Source organism: Neovison vison, chromosome 6 (genome assembly GCF_020171115.1).
Source record: "Neovison vison isolate M4711 chromosome 6, ASM_NN_V1, whole genome shotgun sequence".
NCBI lineage: Eukaryota > Metazoa > Chordata > Mammalia > Carnivora > Mustelidae > Neogale > Neogale vison.
Window position 1 is genome coordinate 62228070 of NC_058096.1, and position 22832 is coordinate 62250901.

At 42.5% G+C, this 22832-nt stretch overlaps 1 protein-coding gene across 1 annotated transcript in view; it reads left to right on the forward strand.

Moving 5' to 3' along the window:
• The window catches only part of GAP43 (growth associated protein 43), a 101935-nt gene that overhangs the window by 34545 nt on the left and 44558 nt on the right, over window positions 1-22832 (forward strand). The window contains exon 2 of the mRNA XM_044251431.1: window positions 20724-21333. Coding sequence (XP_044107366.1) covers window positions 20724-21333 — 610 coding nt within the window. The remainder of the gene's footprint in view (window positions 1-20723; window positions 21334-22832) is intronic.

The window sequence follows — 22832 nt, forward strand, 5'->3', positions numbered from 1 at the left end:
ATATATATATATATATCCTGGTCAGGGTGACGGGTATTAACCTGATTATCCAAAACGAGGAGGTGTTCCAGAACTCTGCCACCCGGGTTATCCTTCGCATGTTAGGTGTGTTTGTTCTCTTTCTCCTATTCTTCCCTACAATGCCTCTGTTTAGTGGCATTTAATCTCTTGGAGGGGGGGTGGACACCTCTTACATTCTTAGTAAAGGTATGGACATTCAACAGAAAAATAATCATATCAACACTATTATATAAACAAACTACATCCCACACTCCTCCAGATTCAGGAACCCATCCTTAGAGCACCCCAGACTTTTTTTTTTTTTTTTTTTAAGAACTGACAAATCGTGGGAGTTTGTGGAACAGCATGCGGGGGAGCAGCAGCGAGGGTTTAAGCAAACTTTTTTTTATTCTTCCTCAGGAAACCTGGTTCTGCCTGGTCTCCCCGCACTCCGTTTCTCGAGGGACGGGTGTCCTTGCTCAGCCTTTGTCCCGCGGACCCCCTCCCCCCGCACTTGGACTCAGGTTTCCTTCCCACTGCCCGGCTTCGCGTCTCCTCCGTCCCCTTCAGGCGTTTCCTCCTGCCGCTCTTCGGGTGACCTCATCCCTTTGTTTCTCCCCGGCTGTACCGCCGGCCCCGCCCGGTTCCTCGGCCCCGCCCCGCGCCCCCGCCCCGACTCTGGGCGGAGCTTCGGACGCGGTGGGCGGGACCTGATCGTGGAGCGCCGCTTGGACCGCACCGCCCCTCTTTTAAAGCCAGGCTTCGTGGGTCGGTTTCCTGTTTTCCAATGCACCAGGGAATGCTAGTTTATCCAACCTCCGCAAACTCCTGTTTGGGCGGTAATTGTTGCTCTTGGTGGCCCAGAGAACAAAAGCCCCGGGCCTGGCCACGGTGGAGGAGTACGGCGTGGCGGGGGGGGGTGCGTGGGCTCCCTCCCTCGCCCTTCATTAGTCTTTGGTGTTCACCCCTCGCTTGCAGGAGCCTCAGCAGCCGGCTTGCAGGGACTGGGCTCTTAGTCGTGTCAAGGTTACTCTGCGGGTGGGGAAGGAAAAGAGTGAAAGGTGGGTCAACTGGAAGTCGCAGTCGTGTCCCTCCCAGTTTTCCTTGCCTGCAGGCTGCAAAAAGCACATTAGCATTCCTCGGGCGGTGCGGGCCTGTTTCTCCAGTACCCGGAAGGGAGGAGAGGTTTCTGTTTGACCGCAAAAGAGCTTTGGAAGCTGAGCAGCAATGCCTTGTCATTAGAATATAACGGAAGTGAGAAAACCAGCTAGGTCAGAGCCAGAGACAATAATCCTTAAAGATTAAGAAAAAAAAAAAAATTTTTTTTTTTCCTAGACTGCTCCATTTGAGCTTACCATTTCCAACGACGAAATGGACCTCCATAGACAATTGGGGAAGGATGGTGACTTGAAGCAGGCCCAAAGAAGTTAGATGACTTCTGGAGATGTGGCGGAATTTAGACTTGATGTGAGATTTTCTCTTAACCTGCACACACATGGTACCACCATGTATTTGTTCATTCCTCTAATATATTGTTTACAAATAAGGAAGTCAATTTAGGTGTTACAAACGGATTTTATTTAACACTTCATGAAGCCTGCAGTCTCTGATCTCAAGGGTCCCAGGGAACTGCAAAATGGGATGAAAGGAAGCTTTTATAGGATAAAGAATGAGGAATACGGAAATAAATACAGAGCCTGGGGATGGTCTGACGGGATATACCATGTTTCTGGTCAAGTGGAGCACTTACAGGGACATGAAAACAAACTTTCAGGTTATTGACATGGCGCCCAGGCAGGAGTGCCTCCATCTTGGGCTTAGAAGGTTACTTCAAAAATATGTATCGAATATTGAACAGTTAGTCTGTAATGGGCTTTGTCTCTGGTTGTGACTTCAGGTCCACTTGAGAGGAAAGCTCCAAGGAAGAGGAGGGGAGAACCAGGGTGTAGCGTTAGCTCCTCTAGGGCCTGAATGGGCCCCTGCCTCAGGGTCAGAAACTGTAAAGCAACCTGGAGAGGAAGACCTAAGTGATGAGGGTAGGAAGCTGATGGGACTTAGAGTTTTCTTTTTCTGACCTCTTTCTCTTCTTTAAATAGGTTAAAACCAACTGTGGCAGAGAGTGAGTGACTTGCATTTGTATTTGTTTATTTTTAGCAGTCTTGGTTTTTCCCCCCAACTAGGACAGTAACTTTCATTCAGATTTTCCACACAAACTGATAGTGAGGCCTTAAAAATTGTAGAGTAAGATGTCCTTGAGAATAGCTTCACTCTCTCATATCAAGGCTTTTGGGAAGGTGGGGAAGAGTCAAGTTTTGGCTGATTGAGCAATGATGTGCTCCCGCATTCTGAAAGGGTTGAAATTAGGCACCAGAGGAATTTTGATGTCTGCTTTCCTGATGAGGCAGGTCATCACTAGTTCCCAGAAGCATGTGAACAAAGTCATCCTGAACTGCGCAGACTCATGGGAGGCTGGTCAGTGGACAGACCCTGGGCGCTCTCAGTTTGGTGATTCCCTCTGGAGATTGGCATATCTTGAGAATGGTCTTAGTCTCATTAATGTTCAGTGTATATGGCTAATTTTAGAAGGTAAGTGACTGCATGGGGGAGACCCTGTCTGTACCAGGTAGTAGGATTGAATGACAGTCAACTACTCTGTGACCCTCTTTTCTAGGGAAATAGGAAAATGGAGCATATATCCATTTGTACCGAACTAGGACTCTGATACTTAGAATGTTTGAGTCTTAGATCTCCTAGTCAACCCCATTCATATACAGACGCAAAAGCTGAGGCCCAAGGAAGTGAAGGGACTTCCGTGAGGTTGCAAGTTGGGGCTGGATGATGTTTCTAGCCCTGCTCTCCTGAGGGCGGCTCCCCTGGCCGGGCCACAGCTTCTGCTACTCTACCTGCAGCTTTCTCTGTGCTTTGTAAGAGAAGAGAAGTCCCTCTGAAATTAATACTTTTGTCGAAAGAAATATTCAAAAGAAACTGTAGATTTCCTAGGACGGGTCTGTTTGGTCTGGAGGTTGTAGGCCAGTACTTTTCACGTTGTGATGTGTGGAAGATCTGTGAAAATGCGGATCCTGATTAGTAGATGCGGGGCGTGGCTCGAGTGCACGGCCTCTCAGCTTCTGGCCCTGCAGACACTGTGGGTCCAAGTAGGTCCGAGTGCTAAGCGGCAGAAAACAGCATTTCGTCCTCACTCTTCTTTCTCACGGATAGAACAGCCCTGGGAATTTAAGGAGCCCCTTTTCCTCCTGATACCAGGTCACTGTGTTCCTTCTGCTCATCTAAATGCTTTTCACTCCCTTGTCCTCACTCAGCCCCGAGACGGTTCGAAACAGTCCCTGGAGACAGGTAGCTGGAGCTGGAGGGTGTGATCTTTTGTCTAGTGACTTAGCACCATCTAACTTGGTTCCACAAAAGCTTTCGCACATAAGCAACTTCCTCAACTCTCACGGTAAAAAAAAGTCTTTTTTTTCTCTCCCACAAGCGTCCGCCCAGCTGTAGCTCATTTCGGTCCTTCTGGGAGTGCAGCTCTTCTGTGAGTGGCTCACAGGCACGGCCCTGCCCCTGGGGCTCTTCTACTCTCCGTGTGTTTTTCCCAACACTCGCTTCTGCCTTGCATTTCTTCTTGGGCTGTGTGTGATACCTGTGCACCTTCTGAGTTGAGCAGGCAGTGAAGGAATGACAGGACAGAAACACCTCTAAGGGAGGCAAGCTTCAGTGTCACTCAGTTTTCAGTTCCCTGAAGCTGGCCTGCTCTGGAAGGGCCTCCGCCTTTGCTCTCTAAGTTGCTCTATGAGCTCACTTTCAATCTGCCTTATTATTTCCTCACCCGTAAAAATAATAATATCGTTTCCTCACTAAAAATAAGAGTACCTCCCTCACACAGTTGCTATGGTACTTTCCACGTAACACACTTAGCTCAGTGCCTGACACAAAGCGATCTATAAATGTTGGCCTCTGAAAGGGTTCTGAACCCAGTGTGTGTGTGTGTGGGGGGGGTGCTGCCCTGTACTAGCAATGCCCCAGACACCAGCTGAGTAAAATTCAGCTCAATTCTGACACTGTTTATTTGGAGATAGCATCAGTTTCACAGTTAAAAAGGCTCAGTCCCAAAATATTGCCTTCCTCTCCAGACATTAATGGCAAGTTTGGGCTATTAACCTGTACTTCTGAACAGCTGCCTGTAAGTCAGAGGTTCCCAGAACCTCCTCTTTGGGTTCAATTAATTTGCTAGAGTGGCTTGCAGAACTGGGGAAAACCATTTATTCACTAGATCCCCAGTTTATTATAAAATGATATAACCCAGGAACAGCCGGGCAGAAAAGATGCACAAGGCAAGGTTTGGGGAAAGGGTTCAGGGCTTCCATGCCCCCTCCCAGGACACCTCTCTTCCCAAACCTCCATTTATATAGCAACCAGGATATTCTTGAAACTCTGATGTTGTGTTTTCATGGAGGTTTCATTAATTAAGACGAATTGATTAAATCACTGCCCACTGGTGATAGATTCAATCTCCAGGTTCCCATTCTCCCTGGGGGGGTCAGAAAGTTCCAACCCTCCAATCACTTGGTGGTTTCTTCAAGCCACCCATCCGGTCTCTAGGTGGTTTCCTAAAGTCACCTCATTAACATAACAAAAGCTGGCTTTACTGCAAACAACTTGGGCAACTCAAGGGTTTTAGGAATTTTGTGCCAGAAATGGGGAGAAAGACCTAATATATATATTTCTTAATAAAAGTCACAATATCACAGCCTCCATTAATAAGACGATACTCCTTCCCTCAAAGATCTTATAAAATAAAGGAGTTTGGGGAATAAGTCCACCAATAACTGCAATACAAAGATAGTTAATGAAAATACAACCAAGGATGCTGTGGGAGCTTAACGTAAAAGTATATCCTACCCCAAGATTGGTTAAGTGATAGTCTATGGGCTAAAAATGTGTCGTTTTTTTCCCCTACATTTTTAAGTGGTTGACAGGAGATCAAAAGAGTAATGATATTTTGTGACCCTTTAAAATTACATGCAATACAAATTTCAGTGTTCACAAATAAAGTTTTATTGGAACACAGCCATATTCATATTCATTTACACAGCATCTAGAGTTTTTTTACACTACAATGACAGAATTGAGGAGTTGTGACAGACACCATATGGCTCAAGAAACCAAAAAAAGAAAAAAAAGAAAGAAAAAAGAACTACTTTCTGGCCCTTTGCAGAAAAAATTTACTGACTGTTCATTTACTGTGATACAAGAAAACTCTCCTCCTGCCAAGGAGGTAAGGGTTGGCAGGTGGAGTTTCAGCAGACAAAGGACAGAGAAATGTTTGGCATATTATAAGTGAAGTCAGAGAAGTTGGGGAGTGAGGCGCGTGTTCAGTCAGCAGCATATCAGTTACTTGGCTAAAGTAAAGGGTATGCTCACGCAAGAAGTTGGAAGGGCAGACTGGGTCCATCCCATGAATTTCTCGAATGCTAAAACAATGCATTTCTGTCTAGTAGGATAAGCAACAGGAATATAGTAAGTGTTTTGGGAGGGGCAGAGAGGGTGTTTTGGGGTGGCAGAAGTGAACAAATTGTAAAAGTGTAATTCTGTTTTCCCTTAATCTGATAAAATGTGTAGTGGAAAGTGTCTGTAGTTTCAGCTTTCAGGGAATAAGAATAATAAGGGAATGAGAAAATCTTGCTCTATGGTGGAATTTCAGACTCTTGGCAAACGAGAACCTTTGTTTGCGTTTTCCCTGCACACCCCCTCTGCTCCCGTTGCCAGCCACCCCCATTATTCCCTTAACTCTCCACAGTGATTTTAGCCTTCTGTTGCTTATTCCTGGCTTGCTTGTACACCATGGGCAGCCAGACTGTATACACACCAAGGCCACAGAGGTACAAAGCAGTTTTACTTTTTTAAGCTCACTGGTTGTTGTGTTTTTTTCCCTTAAGATTTTATTTTTAAGTAGTCTCTATACCCAGCCTGGGGCTCGAATTTACAGCTCTAAGATCAAGTCACACATTCAACTGGCAGAGCAGTCAGGGGTCCAAGGCTCACTGGGCTTTTATATGTGACTTTAAACTGTGAGTTCAGCCTGGGTAGGAAGTAGGGAATTATTCTAGCTTGGAGCTGTCAAGTTGCCGCAACTTGAGTTGCCCCAACCACAAGGGAAAATGCTTATTGGATTGCCCTTGAATCTTTTATTCGTAGTCTTGGGTCTAGTCCTGAGCAGACACAGGCATATGGGGAATCAGTGACTTCCAATGAGTAAATTGGAAATGAAGGAAGCATCACACTACCTTCATGGGACTTTGAAGCTCAGGACAGTTTCCAAAACCTCTCTGTGTTGTGACACATCTGTGAAGCCCGTCATTTTTTGCGGTTTCACAGTGCTGGGCAGACTTGGTGCTCTGTGTGGTTCTCTGGGTTGTATGATACCACTTATGAGAGGGTTATGGCACACCTCATAGCTGTCTATGCCTCAACAAGAAAGGAAAGTAATTTTCACTCACTTCAAGAATCAAACCTAATATTTCCTTATTTTTATGAATTCAGCCTAATTATTCTGGCTCAAAGATCAGATTATAATAAATCCCTGTATGGCTCATACAGACTAATTCAGAAGTTGTAGAATTTGTCTTGTCTCATTTCAAAAACAGTGTGGAAGGAACTTTCTTTCTTTGGTGGCCCTAAATGTTGCAGTGTTTCTCCCTACAGAACCACAAAGTGGAAGGTATGCTGGTTCTTTGTGCCATGATGAGCCCTGTTACTAAATTCCTCCAATGAACTATGTGGCATCAATAGTATATGACAGTTTTTGAGAATATCATCAGAGCAGCTAGTATGTTCTAGAACATCTAGAATGTTCTAGATGGATTTCCCTGTTTGCTTCACTACAATTGTGAGAGAAAACACAGAGTAGTTGGTTCATGGAAAAGGCAATGTCTAATTCAGGAACTCTGGCTGAATTAAATCCTCAGATTTGGGAATAAGTCACAGAACCTGCTCTGTACCACCTGCTCAACCCCTTCTTTTTTTCTCATGTAATTAAGTAGCCGTAATTCCTGACTTGGAGTCCTCTCCCTACCACTTTCCCCAGTATTGCTTTCTCTGATCTCTGATATTTTCTCTCTCCTGCTCCCAATACCCAGAATTGGGTAATTTTCCCAATACCAGAATTAATAAGGAACCTGGTCTCTGGGCCATTCTCAACATCTCAAGTGTGACTCTTCCCTGTCAACATCTTCACAAGGAAAATGAGTCATGGCATCACCTGGGTGATGAGGTCACACTCTCACAGCCCCAGCTTTGAAAATGTATTTGTACTTTTCTATTGTAAAGAGATTTTTGAAAGGGGAAGATGCAATTGTGGTGACAGCTCTGAAGCCTGGTCCTTTAAAGACTCAGAACTAGCCTGGCCCTAACAGGTAGTGGCCTTGAGAAAGTCCTGCTCTGAATTTCCCCATCTTCTTCTCCACATTTCACCTTGCTGGGAGCCTGCAGGAAAAACCTGGCAGATCAGCCCTGTCTTTCTGGGATGATTTTATTTCACATGCAACCTATACACGTCTATTGAGTTCAAATCCTGACTCTGCCACTTACCAGTTGTATGATTTTGACCAGTTACTTAATGTCCCTATGCCTCAGTTCCTTTACGGGTAAAATAATAGTTCCCACTGTATAACCTTGTCAGAATTAAGCTGGTCAACATATATGATACACTTAATAAATATATTTGCATGTGTATATAAAATATTTCTGGTACTGGGTACATAGTACTGTATAATTTTTTCAGTTTATTATTAGTATTATTTCCTTCAAGGATCTGATGGTATTTTATAGTCTTTGCCTATAAAAGGTTTTGTTGTTGTTGTTGTTGTTGTTGTTGTTGTTTCGGAGGAAGGCATTTATTATTTTTATGAAATGCGCATAGCCCTGAAAAAAAAATTCCTTTATGAGCTATCAAAGAAAGAAAATCATAAAATATTTATCAAATAATGCACTCAGTCCCTAGTCTCCAGAAAGTAGTAGTTTTCACTTAACTCATAATATCTTCTTCCAAACAATTATTTATGGAGTTCTCAAGTATCAGGCACTACAAATACTATTTTCTTTCATCTGAAAGAAAATTTTGGGGGCACTTAGGTGGCTTAGTGGGTTAAGCCTCTGCCTTCGACTCAGGTCATGATCTCAGGGTCCTGGGATTGAGCCCCACATCAGGCATTCTGCTCAGCAGGGACCTGCTTCCTCCTCTCTCTCTCTGCCTGCCTCTCTCATAATCTCTGTCAAATAAATAAATAAATAAATAAATAAAGATATTTAAAAAAAAAAGGATCATTTAAAAAAAAAAAAAAAAGAAAATTTGCCCAGTAGGTATAGTATCCCAATCTGAAGATGAAGACAGTGCAGTCTAAAGAAATCAGTTTACTCTGGGTCATACAGTTGAGTAGTGGCCAAGTCAGGATTTGAACTCAAATCATTTGACACCACAACCATGCCAGGGAACTTGTAATCAGTGGGTGTCAGTGACTAATGATCATGAGAGAACTAGATGCCAAAAACAAAGGGAGGGATAAGAAAGAAAGAATGACAAAGACAAACACATCATGAGCAAATTTAGACTCAGTTATGGTTTACCATCTAGTAGCTTGGGAGTAGAAACCCCATTAAATGGAAGTCTGTTTGTCCTCCAACTCTGTGCCCTTTACCTGACATTCCTGCTGCACCCCCCCAAGAAAACACTCCATTGTTTTTTCCACACATGGAAGAATACCACAACATATCTTCTAGAATCAGAGCGAAAACATACTTGTACTTTTCTTTTTTTTTAAGATTTCATTTATTTATTTGTCAGAGAGAGAGAGAGTGAGAGCACAAGCAGGGGAAGCAGCAAGCAGGGGGCCTTATGAGGGGCTTGATCTTAGGAGCCTGGGATCATGACCTGAGCCGAAGGCAGACACTTAACCGACTGAGCCACCCAGACATCCCCATACTTGCGCTTTTTGAAAGATTTCTCAAGTCCTGCTGTAAAAGGGAAGACATTTACCTGGTGACTGAGCTAGTTCATTAAGGCCTGAGCAAACTATTGCTGATCAGTACCAGTGGCCCTATAAAATCATCCCAGCAATCACCTCATATAAATAAACCTATAGTAAGAAGCTTACCATACGAGTGCAGTTTCGGGCAAAATCACCTAACCCCCCTTCCAAACAGGTCTCTGCTCATATCCGCTTGTACATAGAGATTCTGGAGCTGCCTCTGTTCCGAGATCTGACATACAGACCAATTCTGATAAGTGAGAAGAGCTGTGGGTAGTCTACATGCTGATGTGAGGGTTGCTACTTCTTTGATGATTCCTTCTGAGTGTTTAGTGTTGAATTCTTGAATTCTCTTTTACATTCCTTAAAATGTAGGAGATTGGAGGCCTATGGTTAAGACCCATTCTACCACTTGTGGGCCTTTCCGTTCTGTTTCAGATTCTTCATTTTGCAAAAGGGATAACACACTTGCTCAGCTTAGACGGACAGTTTTATGAAGTTGAAAGTACTTCATAACCAGTAACACAAAAATTCAAGTTATTGTCTTTTTTTTTTTTCCTTAGCAGATGGAGTCCTAGTTCTCGTCCATCTCTCATCAGCTAGGTTTTATAATGACATGCACTCTGATGACACGTATGTACCCTTACTAGACATGAAGTACAATGACTTTCAGAGGTGTTCTACCAACTATCCAGTGGGGCTGTGTTGGATAGAGCTGGAAATCCCAAATCATGAAGCCCCTCTCTCCTCAGGACCAGATGCTCCTAAGCTAAGCCCCACAAAATGTCAGGCAGCTCCATCCACAACTTTTATCAGGTAGGAGTATGACCGGACATGAGTAAAGAGCATAGCCCTCAGAACCTATGCAAGCAATTGTTTCACTGATGTGTAAGGCCTGGAGCTTGCTCCACAGGATAGATATATGAAATAGCAGCTGAATGAGATTTTTCTTTTCTTCTCTTTCTTTGTGTGTGTGTGTGTGTGTGTGTGTAAGGGTGGTTGTCAAGTGAAGGGCATATATTTTGAAAAGGAATAGACTTGAATTTTGAATGAATTTTCATCACCACATGCTGGACTATGTGGAGGTTTAAGGGATGGATATAGTTAGGGAGGATTGGTTTGTGTTCGGTGGCAGAGGAGAGGGATTATGGTTTATGCTTGACACTGGGAACAGTTCCTCCCCCCTTCTCTAGGATAAAAAGAAGTGGATTGAGTATTGTGGCACATTTTAGACAGATTTCTGCTTATCTCTTTGAGGATAGTTAAGGAAATGGATTCTCTCCTCCCTGGGTAAGGATACCAGTAATCATAGAAATGAATAAGGTCCTCGGGCCAAACCTCATCAGTATGGTAGGGAGGGAAATTTTTTTCCTATACATTTCAAGGTCCTTCAGCTTGACTAAGAATTAAATTAACATGAGACAAGAGAAAAACCCAAAGCTTTATTACATGTGCATAGAGGCCCAATAATGAAACTGAGATCCAAAGAAATGACCAAGGTGGGCAGTTTTCATACATTTTAGACAAAGAGATGATAAATTTGTGAGAAATTGTTAGGAGAAAGACAACAGGTGTTTGGGAACTTTAAAAAGGAATCCTAAGCAGAATTTAGGCTGAGGTAATAGGTTAGGGAAAAAAAAAATAATAACAACAGCTTTCTCACTTTTAAAGTCCCCATCTCTGGTGATAAAGATAGCATATTACTTCTTAGTACAGGGAAGGTATTTCTCATATAGGAGATTTGTTTCCTGCTTTTAGGGGGGACAGAGAAGGACTTGAATGTCCTTGAACTTGTTGTTTCCCAAGTAGTTTCAGTTCAAAATAACTAATATGCCAGTGTGGTACATTTGGGGGCAGCCTGTCTTGGGCCTCTATAGTACTTAGCTTATTAATATGTCTTAACTTAGTTTAACAATAATGTAGAAATTAAGTGTGTATGCCTGGGTGGCTCAGTTAAGCATCTGCCTTCGGCTTGGGTCATAATCCTGGGGTCCTGGTAACGAGTTCCACATTGGGCTCTGCAGGGAGTCTCCTTCTCCCTCTATCCCTTCCCCCTGCTCATGATCTCTCTCTCGCGCTCATCCTCTTTGATAAATAAATAAAATCTTAAAAAAAAAAATTACTGTGCGATGATAGTGAAAATGATAATGATCAAGATGAGAAAAAGTTGCAGCTAGCCCTTTTTGAACATAACAGGGACTGTGCTAAGAACATTATCTGTCATCCTCGCTCATGTGACCCTCACTCATGTGATCCTCACAGCAATCCAGTGTGAGAGACTTGTTCTCCCGCTCTGTCCTATAGGTAAGAACACTGAAGCTGACCAGCCAAACTCAGGAGCTCGGGATTCAGTGACAGAGCTGAGATCCAACCTGACACACATTGAACTCTACAGCCTGTGCTCTTAAATACCAGGAAATCCTGGCTTGCTACGTTCTTTAAAATGCATTGGATGAGGAGTAGGATTGAGGGAGGGTCCTGTCGCTTCGAGGCTGGATAACACAGGTCCCTTTCTGTGTCCTCAGTTACCATGACTATAAAAGAGGCACAACGATGTGTTCCTCACATGATTATGATGAGGACTAGATTGACATACTACCTGAAAATGTTGTATACTCGCTCTAAGTGTAAGAAGAGAGAGAGAGAGAGATGCCAAGCGTCAGTGTCCCAGAGTGGAGAAAGGACACCTGGCCAGTCAGCTGGCTGCTGCTCCTGGACATGTCCTCTGGTCACTGGCACAGTGTGGCATAGAGTCACATCACAACAAGTACAAATAAATGTTTTTGGAGCATCAACCACGAGCTGGCACTGTTTTAGCTACTGTGGTTTTGAGTGTTGTAGAAAACTGACAAGGTCCTTCTTTCCAAAAATTTATAGTCCAAGGAAAGAGTCAGTTAGTAATGAAATAAAAATACATCGGGTAATCATAAACACAAAGAAGTAGACCAAGAGGAAGGCTGTGTATTAGAGTGGTTGAGAGAGGTCTCTCTCATTCATGTACTCATTGAATGAAATACGTCAAGTACGACTGACTTAGAATATAATTTATGGGGCGCCTGGGTGGCTCAGTGGGTTAGGCCGCTGCCTTTGGCTCAGGTCATGGTCTCGGGATCCTGGGATCGAGTCCCGCATCGGGCTCTCTGCTCAGCGGGGAGCCTGCTTCCTCCTCTCTCTCTCTCTCTCTGCCTGCCTCTCTGCCTGCTTGTGATCTCTCTCTGTCAAATAAATAAATAAATAATCTTAAAAAAAAAAAAAAAGAATATAATTTATGAAAGAGGCTTATTAAGAAGTAGAAGACCATGGACGCCTGGGTGGCTCAGTGGGTTAAAGCCTCTGCCTTCAGCTAAGGTCATGATCCCAGGATCATGGGATCGAGCCCCGCATCGGGCTATCTGCTCAGAAGTGAGCCTGCTTCCCCCCATCTCTCTCTCTCTCTCTCTCTCTCTCTGCCTGCCTCTCTTCCTACTTGTGATCTCTGTCTGTCAAATAAATAAATAAATAAAAAGAAGTAAAAGACCAATAATCACTAATGAGTATAAAAGGAAGAATATAGTAATTTATTTAAATACTTATTGTGTCTTGTATTCCTGAGTGTCCAACAAGAGGCATTTGGTGTATCTATATGGAAAGAGGATAGTTTTCTTTCAGGTTCCCTGGGCCCTAGGGCTTCTCTTCCTCCTGCTGGGCTCTGAGCAGCTTCTCTGGCAGCTTGGGGCATGGTTTGCTCTTGGGAACTCACACCTGGGAGCAATTCACCTGTGATGGTGGTATGAGGGACTGTCTGTTGATTGGCTGCTTTTCTGTATTTTCCCAAATGTATTGGCTGCCTGCTGTTCTCCCTCTTTGTCCAGGTGTTAGTAGAGAAGCCTCCCAGTCCCTCAGTCCCCTGTGTGAGCCGTCTTTTCAGCATTTGTTGCAGAGTGTTTCTCTTGTTTCCTGCTCAGTGGTCCCCATAGGTATGGAGACCTCTCCAAGAGCAGAATTTAGTGTCTCCCTCACCTTGCCTGCCTTTCCTTCCTTTTGGTGTGCCCCTTGTAGAGGTAGTGAATACTTACACAGGTAGTGAACTACAGTGGACAAACTTGTCAGAGGGGCTCGTCCTACTGCTCAAGAATGGAGTGCCTTCCTCACAGACCTGACTCTAAGCAAGTATTTGCTTGGGCACCATGTTTGCTGTACTCAAAGGATTTCTGAAAGAGTTTTGTTGAATTCTGTCTATCACATGCCCTGATAGATGGACCAGCATTAAGTATGTGCCTCATCTCAATTTGGGGCTCTCCGCAGCTTGTAGAGGGAGAGCTTTCTTCTTTGAATAACTAAGGGATTAATAGTCATCCCCAGCTCACAATCATAGGCCCTGGAGCTCATTATACAGATTAAGTATAAACAGAGGGGAAGGGGAGTAGTCTCCTACAATCCTCAGTGTATTTTCACCTATTTTACTAATGGAGAATCAGATATATATGAGAAAAATAATTTGATTGGTATGACTCTAGCCAATTCATAGATAACTATGAATCAGTTGTCTTTATCTTAGATTTATTGCCTTTTTCAAGTGCCTTCTTGAAATTTTTAAAAAAGATTTTATTTATTTATTTGAGAGAGAGACAGTGAGAGAGAACATAAGAGGGGAGAAGGTCAGAGGGAGAAGCAGACTCCCCATGGAGCAGGGAGCCTGATGCTGGACTGGATCCCAGGACCCTGGGATCATGAACTGAGCTGAAGGCAGTCGCTTAACTAACTGAGCCACCCAGGTGCCCCTTTTTTGAAATTATTATCAATGCCATTTTCTATAGGTTTGTAATCTCTCTTCATGTCTGATTTCTACTCATTCATTTCTGTAATTGTCTTTGTGTTCGACCTCACCATATGAGGTCACACACTCGGGTATTGGGGGACACATGCCTGTTTTAGTCAGATGCTCTTGAATTCCATCCCTGGGAAATGAAGGATTTTAAGGAAAGCTGACAAAATGGAACCCCAGACTTCCTTGCCTGTCATCATCTTTCTGAAATGACACTAACACGTTCAAATTTTGGATTCATTCAATAAATATTAATCAAACACCAACCATATGCCAAACACTATTCTAGAAACTGGAAATCCTGCTGTGAGCAAAATGGGCAAGGTCTTTCACATGCCGAATTTTGTCCGTTAGAAACCACCAATTATCCTATGCCCTTTACCTCTTCTTTCTGTCTTTGTGGGACAGCGTTACAAATACATAATATAAAATAAAAGATAACTCTTTTGAAAAGAAACTGAGTTCTCTTCCAGTAGCACCTTCCACTGTGTTGCATTTGCCACCTCGTATTCCATAGCAGTATGTGTCCAATAACTAATACGTGAAAGTGAGCTGAAGACCCATGTCTTGATCACTATTATCTGAAAAGTTAACAATACTATTCCAGTTTTCAAAAAGGGATGTTTAGTTCTCTTATTTAGTCATCAAACAATAAGCATTTCTTGCTCATGTATTATAACTCTGGAGCTATAGTAATATGCACTACCCTTAACCTGAAGGGAAAAACTCACTACCAGTCTGCCAGGATTTGCAAAAATCACTCTTGATGCCTTACATGCTCTTAGTCATTATATATTTCCTACCTGACCAGAAACTTTAGAAAAAGGACTTTGCTCTGGACTGAAAAATCGGAGTTTTTTGTTTGTTTGTTTTTAAGAATTATTTATTTATTTTGGTGGAGAGGGGCAGAGGGCCAGGGGAACCAGACTCCCTGAGGAGTCAGGAGCCTGATGTGGCTCTGGAACCCTGCTGGGAGGTCATGACCTGAGCTGAAACCAAGAGTAGATGTTTAAACCACTGAGCCACTCAGGTGCCCCTGAAAATCAGAGTTTAAAAAATGTGATGGCAGTTGTTGGCAAAAATACCCACAATTTCATGGTGCTCACCTGTATTCTGCTCCTCCCACCCATTGCCTCACACCCCTAGTTAAATCTTCAAACCAGACTGAGCCTTGAGGAAACCTTGTGTAACCCAGCTGCATCAATTCATTTTTTTTAAGGTTTTTATTTATTTATTTGATAGAGACAGATCATAAGTAGGCAGAGAGGCAGGCAGAGGGAGAGGGGGAACCGATGCAGGGCTCATCCCAGGACCCTGAGATCATGACCTGAGCTGAAAGCAGAGGCTTACTCCACTGAGCCACCCAGACGCCCCTTAATTCATCTTTTAAATGACCCTTTCTTCATTACAGCTGCTCAGAAACCTGAATGCATTTTATCTTCACAACTGGGGGAAGTTGGTTTATTTTCCTTTTCCTCCTCTATGAGGGCCATTTCACTGGATTCCTGATCTTTGACTAGGTTTGAAGGAATACAGAAACTTTAGCATGAACTTTAATGCTTGGACATTTTTTTCTAAAGTAAATGCCATCTATATTTAAAATAAACTATGCTTAAAAATAAAGTGAGATTTTCTACATGAATTTTATCTCAATAAATTATTAATAAAACTAAAGTGAGGGGTGCCTGGGTGGCTCAGTGGGTTAAGCCTCTGCCTTCGGCTCAGGTCATGATCTCAGGTCCCTGCTCAGCAGGAAGCCTGTTTCCCTTCCTCTCTCTCTCTGCCTGCCTCTCTGCCTACTTGTGATCTCTGTCAAATAAATAAAATAAAATCTTTAAAAAAATAAAAAATAAATAAAGATAAAGTGAGCCATTTTAGATGTCTGTCAAATTTTATATATATCATCAATACTTTATTCTGGTTCCTTTAAGGATTGTATAAGATCCTGATAGGCATGGAAACTATAGTATGATAAAGAAATTGTTGCTTAAGATCTCTCTGGCCCTTCGATTTTGCTTCTTAGAAATATTTTTTTGCTCAGAAAATATTTCAATTTATTAAAGATGTTCTTAGAAGAATTAGTATACAAAAATGATTTTAAAAAGCATTTATAATTCAATCACATTTAAGAGCAATTTTGAAGTATTTTAATAGTAGTATTTATGGCTGGCAGAAGTAGATACCAGGCCCAGTTTTTCTGTGCCTTGGAAGGTTGAGGTAGACGTATGATAACTGGAAAACATTGAATGAATTGAGATGTCCCAGTTGAACAGATGATCTTATTTTAGTCATGAAAGTCAGGCATTCATAGATTTTTGCCTGAAGTTCTTTTGCAATTTAATAAGTGCAAATGTTTGGACATCTTAGAATGAATCCTGAGTTGTACCCCCAACCTTCCCCAGAGGGAAAGTAAACTATTAACCAGAGCAACAATTTTGGATATTAAATAACTGCATCTATGTTTGGCTTTGTTACCTGTGATTCATAAATATGGTTGAAAATTACTGCCCTTTCACCAAATGGGTTGAGAAATTTGATTGGATTCCAATGAGTTAGTATGATGGGATCCATCCTCAGACCAATATTCATTCAAGATTTCAGCATTGGATGAAAAGCAGAGATTTCACATATTTTGAAATCTTTAGGACTTTATAAGTTACAAGGCTCCCAAACAAACTGGTCAATAAAAGCAATAAGCTATAGAAGTGAAGATTCCTGAAAAAGTTGTTGCTACTTATAGTGAGACTCTTCCTACATATAATGCACTGCATTGGAATGTCCTCTCAGTTAATTCACAGATAGCAACAATCCCATGTAAAAAATGAAAGAATTTTGAAGTTCCCTCAGAAAACCTCAGAGCTCAGCATAAAGTTTGTCATGGGACTGAGTTGAAAAAGTAAATGTTTATTTTTTTTTTAATTTTTAAATAATTTCTATAACCAATGTGGGGCTCAAACTCGCAACCCCAAGATCAAGAGTTGCATGCTCTTCAACGGAACCAGGAGTCATCCCCAAAGTAAATCTTCTTGAGGAGACTTGTGAACTGAATACCAGGATCCTCTTTTCTCCAGACTTCATCTATAACTCACTGTGTAGACTATTGGCCTTACTTTATAAAATGGGCATAAGGTCAGATGTCTAATGTGAATCCCTGGGAAACTACTGATTGTAAAGGCAGCATGAGGTTATTCCACCACCCCCACCACCCCTGGCCCCAAAAAAAGCATATTTAAAAAAGAATCTTATGTGGGTGGATACAGTACCATCTGTTCACTAGTGTGTCCATATTGCCTAGCATAGGTACTCAGTATTGTTAAATGAATAAGTGAATGGTGGTGTTGACATGATGCTTTGTGGATTATCTGTCACAAGAAAGCCTAAGCTATTCCAGGTTACTAATGCAATAAAATCAGACTTGGGTTTGGGTGGGAGGGAAGATGACTGGAGTTCAAATACAAGGTGGGCCACTGACTCACTTATGCTATAAATTTAGGCAAGTCACTTAACTTCACGGAGCCATTTTTAGAAACTGAAAGAGTTGTGCTGAATTTGCTGAGTGGCCTCTGGTTTCTCTGGGCTCAAATGACCTTTGTCTTGGGTTAGGTCTTCTATTTCCAGTTGGAAAAAATCTATGTGGCCTGACACCTTGGGATTATCCTGAAGCCACTCTTGGGAAACATCCTCTTCTTTCTTGCTTCTCTCTCAAGAAAATATACTCTTAGTCCAGTTACCTCTAATATTCTGAAAGGAATTTTATCAGAAAATAACCTGTATTACCTGTATTTTAAGTCATATTAATAGAATCAATTTCAAGTACAAAAGAAAGATATGCACACTCACAATCTAGTACTTTCTAGCTTAAGACCCAGTTTTTACTTAAAGTATTTTTTCTTTGGATATTTTTATTCAATCACTTAAGTCTGACCTTATCTTAGATTGGTTTCTTCCCTTTCCTCCATCCCCTCTCCTCTCCTCTTCTCTCTTCCCCTCTCCTTCCATTGCCTCTTTCCCTCTATCCAAAACATTTGTAAGGTTTTTTTTTTTTTCTGACCAATCTGTAAAATCCATTTTCTCTAAATGTCTAATGATGTTAAGTGGTCCAGCAGTTTCTCCAGAATGAGCTACAAGCCTACGGAATACCTTCAGCACCTCTTTGGTTCTACCTGCCTATTTGGTCGCCTAGCTCTTACAAGATTTGCCTTCACATCACCCCTAACTTTGTTCTTCCCTGATTCTCTCCCTTCCTACCTACCCCTTCTTCTCTTGTGTTCCTTATGCTCTTTTTTTTTTTTTTAAGATTTTATTTATTTTTTTGACAGAGAGAGAGATCACAAGTAGACAGAGAGGCAGGCAGAGAGGAGGAAGCAGGCTCCCTGCTGAGCAGAGAGCCCGATGCGGGGCTCGATCCCAGGACCCTGAGATCATGACCTGAGCCGAAGGCAGCGGCTTAACCCACTGAGCCACCCAGGTGCCCCTCCTTATGCTCTTGAATTGTTCCAGTGAAGGTCATCCCACGATCTTGGCACCCAACCATAGTCTGAGTCCTTCTAAATAGATATTTTAACATAAATGCTATGTACAAACCTCCAGCCCTGATCACTTGGAAAGTTAAAGTGGGAGATAATCTGAAAAATTAAAAGAGAAAAAGAGAGAGAGAAGGAGAGTGGTCCAGTCGGGCGAAAATCAAGAGGAGCTCATGCTTTATCCATGTGAAGTTTCCTTCATTATAGCATGCAGAGTCTCAGCTTCCTTCTTTTTATGTTTCCAGCTTTTTAAAAGTTTCATCCCCTTTGCTTTGTGTTTCTTAAAGAAAAAAAGGGACTGTAAAATTGTAGCTTTTTTTATGCACACCTGCCCACTCTGAAATATTTGGTTTGTCTACTCTCCAAGGAGCAGTATTTGTATTAAAGAGCCACTTGGCATCAATGCCCAAGTGCAGATGTCCTATCATATAAGACTGTGCCTCATTCAGAAAACTCAAGATAGAGTAAAATAAATTAACAACATCTTGGCTCTGTGCTCTATTCACAACTGTTAATTTAACAGGGTTATGCTTCCATCTCTGAGCTGAGAGTTCCTGGCAGGGACAGCTGCTCCTGTGCCCCAGATTATGCTGTGTGCCTCCCAGTAGGAGTTATCAAAAGCAGCAGGATGGAGGGAAGGTAGTAGCGCATCAGAGAACCTAACAGTGTCGCAGCATGGCCCCACGAGAAGGGAGAGGAATGGGCCTCTCCAAAATGCTTTTCATGAACTCCTTCATACTATGTACAGGTACAAGCACTGTTAACGGAGGACGAAGAGAAACTTGTCTTAAATTTTACTGGAAAATTGTCAGTCCTGCTTTTACTCTCATGTGTGGCCAATTTTCAATACCTTTGTGTATCCACTAGCATGTTGATGAACCTACATAGCAACAGGCCCACATGCCTGTGCAAAGGATGTCAGACAGACGCACGTCATGATTCACAGGATCTTGGTCACTGGGGCAGAGTGGGTATGACAGATAGAAAATATACCCTTGCATTGGCCTGCTGTGGTTTACCTCCTAAACTAGAGTAAAGGCCAGGATCAGGCCAAAGCCAAGACTGGGGCCAAACACAGGACTTGTTACATGATAAGCACTCTTCTATTATTAGTCTTTTGAAGAAAATTTGCTGCATTGTTCACTACTGTATTTCCTCATTGTCTAGAACAGTGCTCACACAAGTGTACAAAGGTTAAAATTTCCAAAGTTAAAGGACGAAGTGAATGGAGACTATAAGTAACCATATTAGGGTACCATGGTGAGCAATGTAGTTATATAGAATTTTGTGTACTTCCTTATGCATTTCTTTCCATGACTATACCTTTTCTCCCTATCTTCTCATTTAATTTCCTTATGGAAAAAAATTATTTACAGCACATATTATTCTATAAATGTTACAACAAATGTTAAAAAACAAACAAAAAACAAACAAACAAACAAAAAAACCTGTATTCTAGTCTCTTGCCTTCAGTATCAGGATGACTCCCTTAATGGTAATATAAAACTAATTTTAGGTTTAAATTGCTTTGGGAATAAGAAATTGTGATTCAGTGAATATATGCTATTCTTTCAAATGTGGAAACAGTGTTTTCTATTCTGTTGTTTTTGTAACTCAGAAATAATGGCCATGTTATGCATTCAAATTTTGAAGATCTCTATGTTGATTACTGATGTTAGAACACACACAGGTGAAACTAGGCATCATTTTGTGACCAGCATTCTGAGTGGTCACATTCTGAACAAATCTCTCCAAGCCCTGAAACTCATTTGCATCTTGCACTAAACCCTGATGGATCTGTTGTCTAAACCTTTATTTATCATACTCTGTGCCTCCTTCTGTTGATTTCCTGACCAGATTTGAAATCTTGGGGAAACCAATAGACTTTCCCATGATAATTTCTAAACCATCATGTGGTTTTTCACAAGTTCTCTTTCAGGAACTCTGAAACCCAATATCTTTTGGAGCTCTTGGATTAAAACCTAGGATGAATGTAATTTGAGTGATCAAGTTACATCCCCAAAATAAAAGGCTGGCTTAAGTTTGGTAATGGAGCAACATCAAGCTGGGGCAAGAAATCTGTACAAAATAACGCCCGTGATTCTGAAAGGCCAAAATGACATTAGTTTTCCCATAAGATAATCTGTGCTCTACTCAATTTCCCCATCAAGGAGAGAGGAAAGACTTGATTCGCATCTAGGGTACTGTTGATCCCTTAACTTCAAATATGGAGCCTGACACAAAAGAAATCACTTAATGAATATTTGTTGAGTGCTGTGATCTGAAGGAACAGAACATCACTTCACCTCTTCTTCTGTTTTTTTTTTTTTTTTTTTTTTAAACCCCTCCCCCTTCTCCACAAAGGTTGAAAAAAACGATGAGGACCAAAAGATCGAACAAGATGGCATCAAACCTGAAGATAAAGCCCATAAGGCCGCGACTAAAATTCAGGCTAGCTTCCGTGGACACATAACAAGGAAAAAGCTCAAAGGAGAGAAGAAGGGGGATGCCCAAGCTGCTGAGGCGGAAGCGAATGAGAAGGAGGAAGCCCCCGTGGCCGATGGCGTGGAGAAGAAGGAGGGAGAAGGTCCCACTCCCACTGACGCGGTCCCTGCCTCGGGCCCCAAGCCTGAGGAATCCGGCAAGGCAGGCGAAACTCCTTCGGAGGAGAAGAAGGGGGAGGGCGCCCCTGATGCTGCCACAGAGCAGGCAGCCCCCCAGGCGCCTGCCCCCTCAGAGGAGAAGGCCGGCTCTGCTGAGACAGAAAGTGCCACTAAAGCTTCCACTGACAACTCGCCGTCCTCCAAGGCCGAAGACGCCCCAGCCAAGGAGGAGCCTAAACAAGCCGATGTGCCTGCTGCTGTCACTGCTGCTGCTGCTGCCACCACCCCTGCTGCAGAGGATGCTGCTGCCAAGGCAACAGCCCAGCCTCCTACGGATTCTGTGGAGAGCAGCCAAGCCGAGGAGAAGATAGGTGAGCCGCCACCAGCGCCTGCGCCATGGGTGGGTGGGCCACGGGGACATGGGGGGCGGGGAGGGAAAAAGTCTAGAAGGCTTTTCAGGAAATCCAGGGAAGCTGCACTTGATTCCCCAGAGTGACAAGGCAGAGGGCTGACTCTGGCCACTTACATTCCCCAGTACCTCCAAGCCTGAGAGAGAGCTTGGGCAGATCTGCGGAGCGGCTACTAGAGAGATCTGGCAATTATCTTGTTAGCTGAATCAGCATAAACAGTAAAACTAGGTAGTCCTGTTGGAGGAAAAAAAAAAAAATATTCAGTGTGCTGGATGCAGTTAGTTAAATAAGTAATTACAGAGGCTACATATATTTTTATAGATGGGAATTAGCTAATATGATTATTTGGCTCTTGGAAGTGCCTGGTTAAAAGTACAGCCAAGTCCCTATTGATCCAGATGATCTATTTGTGAATTGCTGGCAGCAAAAACATAATCTCAGACCACCTTTGCCTATCCCTCAGTATGTTTCTGGGCATTCTCCCCACCATCAATTGGTGAGTAGTGTGGGTATGTGTGGGTACGCTCAGAGAATGTTAATTGTAACATTGAATCAGGGTCAAACTAATTAGGAAAATAAGTCTGTTGATGTTGCCAAAAACAAAAGAAAAACCCCAAATATAGAACATGCTGTGAAGTCAAACATAAATTATCATTTTACTACTGAAGATACTACTTTATACCAAATGCATAAATAATTGAGGGTTGACTATGATTACAAAAATGAACTGGATTCTCTTCGGTTTGGAGCTTTAACTTGAAAGCTGGAGTGATTTCACTATCATGGCCCAAAGAGCCTGTGCCAAATTAGAATAGAGCATCCCCCGAGTGAGGTCGATTTAATAGAATGTCACCTCCGGAGACTAGACCGATCCCTCACCCTAACCATCCAACTGTAGTGAAGGAGGCCAACTGTCTCCAAAACTGTTCTCTAGTCTAAAATGACCCATGAATAACCTTTTGGCCTCAAAGACTTTAAAGATAAAGTTGCTTCTGTGCCTGTTTGAAAGTTTGGGTTCACTCCTTTCGAACTTTGTGAATTTAACCCATGACCTGTCCAAGGACCTATGTTTGGACTGGACCACATTGTGCCCTTGAGAAAGGACCTACTACATGGGGAAATGTTTGGCATCTGACCATTATACTGAAAAAGTAATCATTGGACATTGGCCGTGATATGCATGTCAGATACTAACTTAGATATCACAATTGACAAGTGATTATTTTAGGTATACTTCAAGTCTACTTTTTTCATCTTACCCTCAAAATTCTGTGAGTAAGAAGCCAGACTATATTCTTTGTTGTTGTTATTAGCATTCTCTAGCTCCAAGCAAATCACACACCTCTTTCTACTAGTGACTCATTCTAAATCATTATTCTAACTACATACCTGCCCCAGGGGCTGGAATTTGTGCTTAAGAAGATAGGAGTGTTTCCCTAGACAAGGTAAGGCAGGTGATA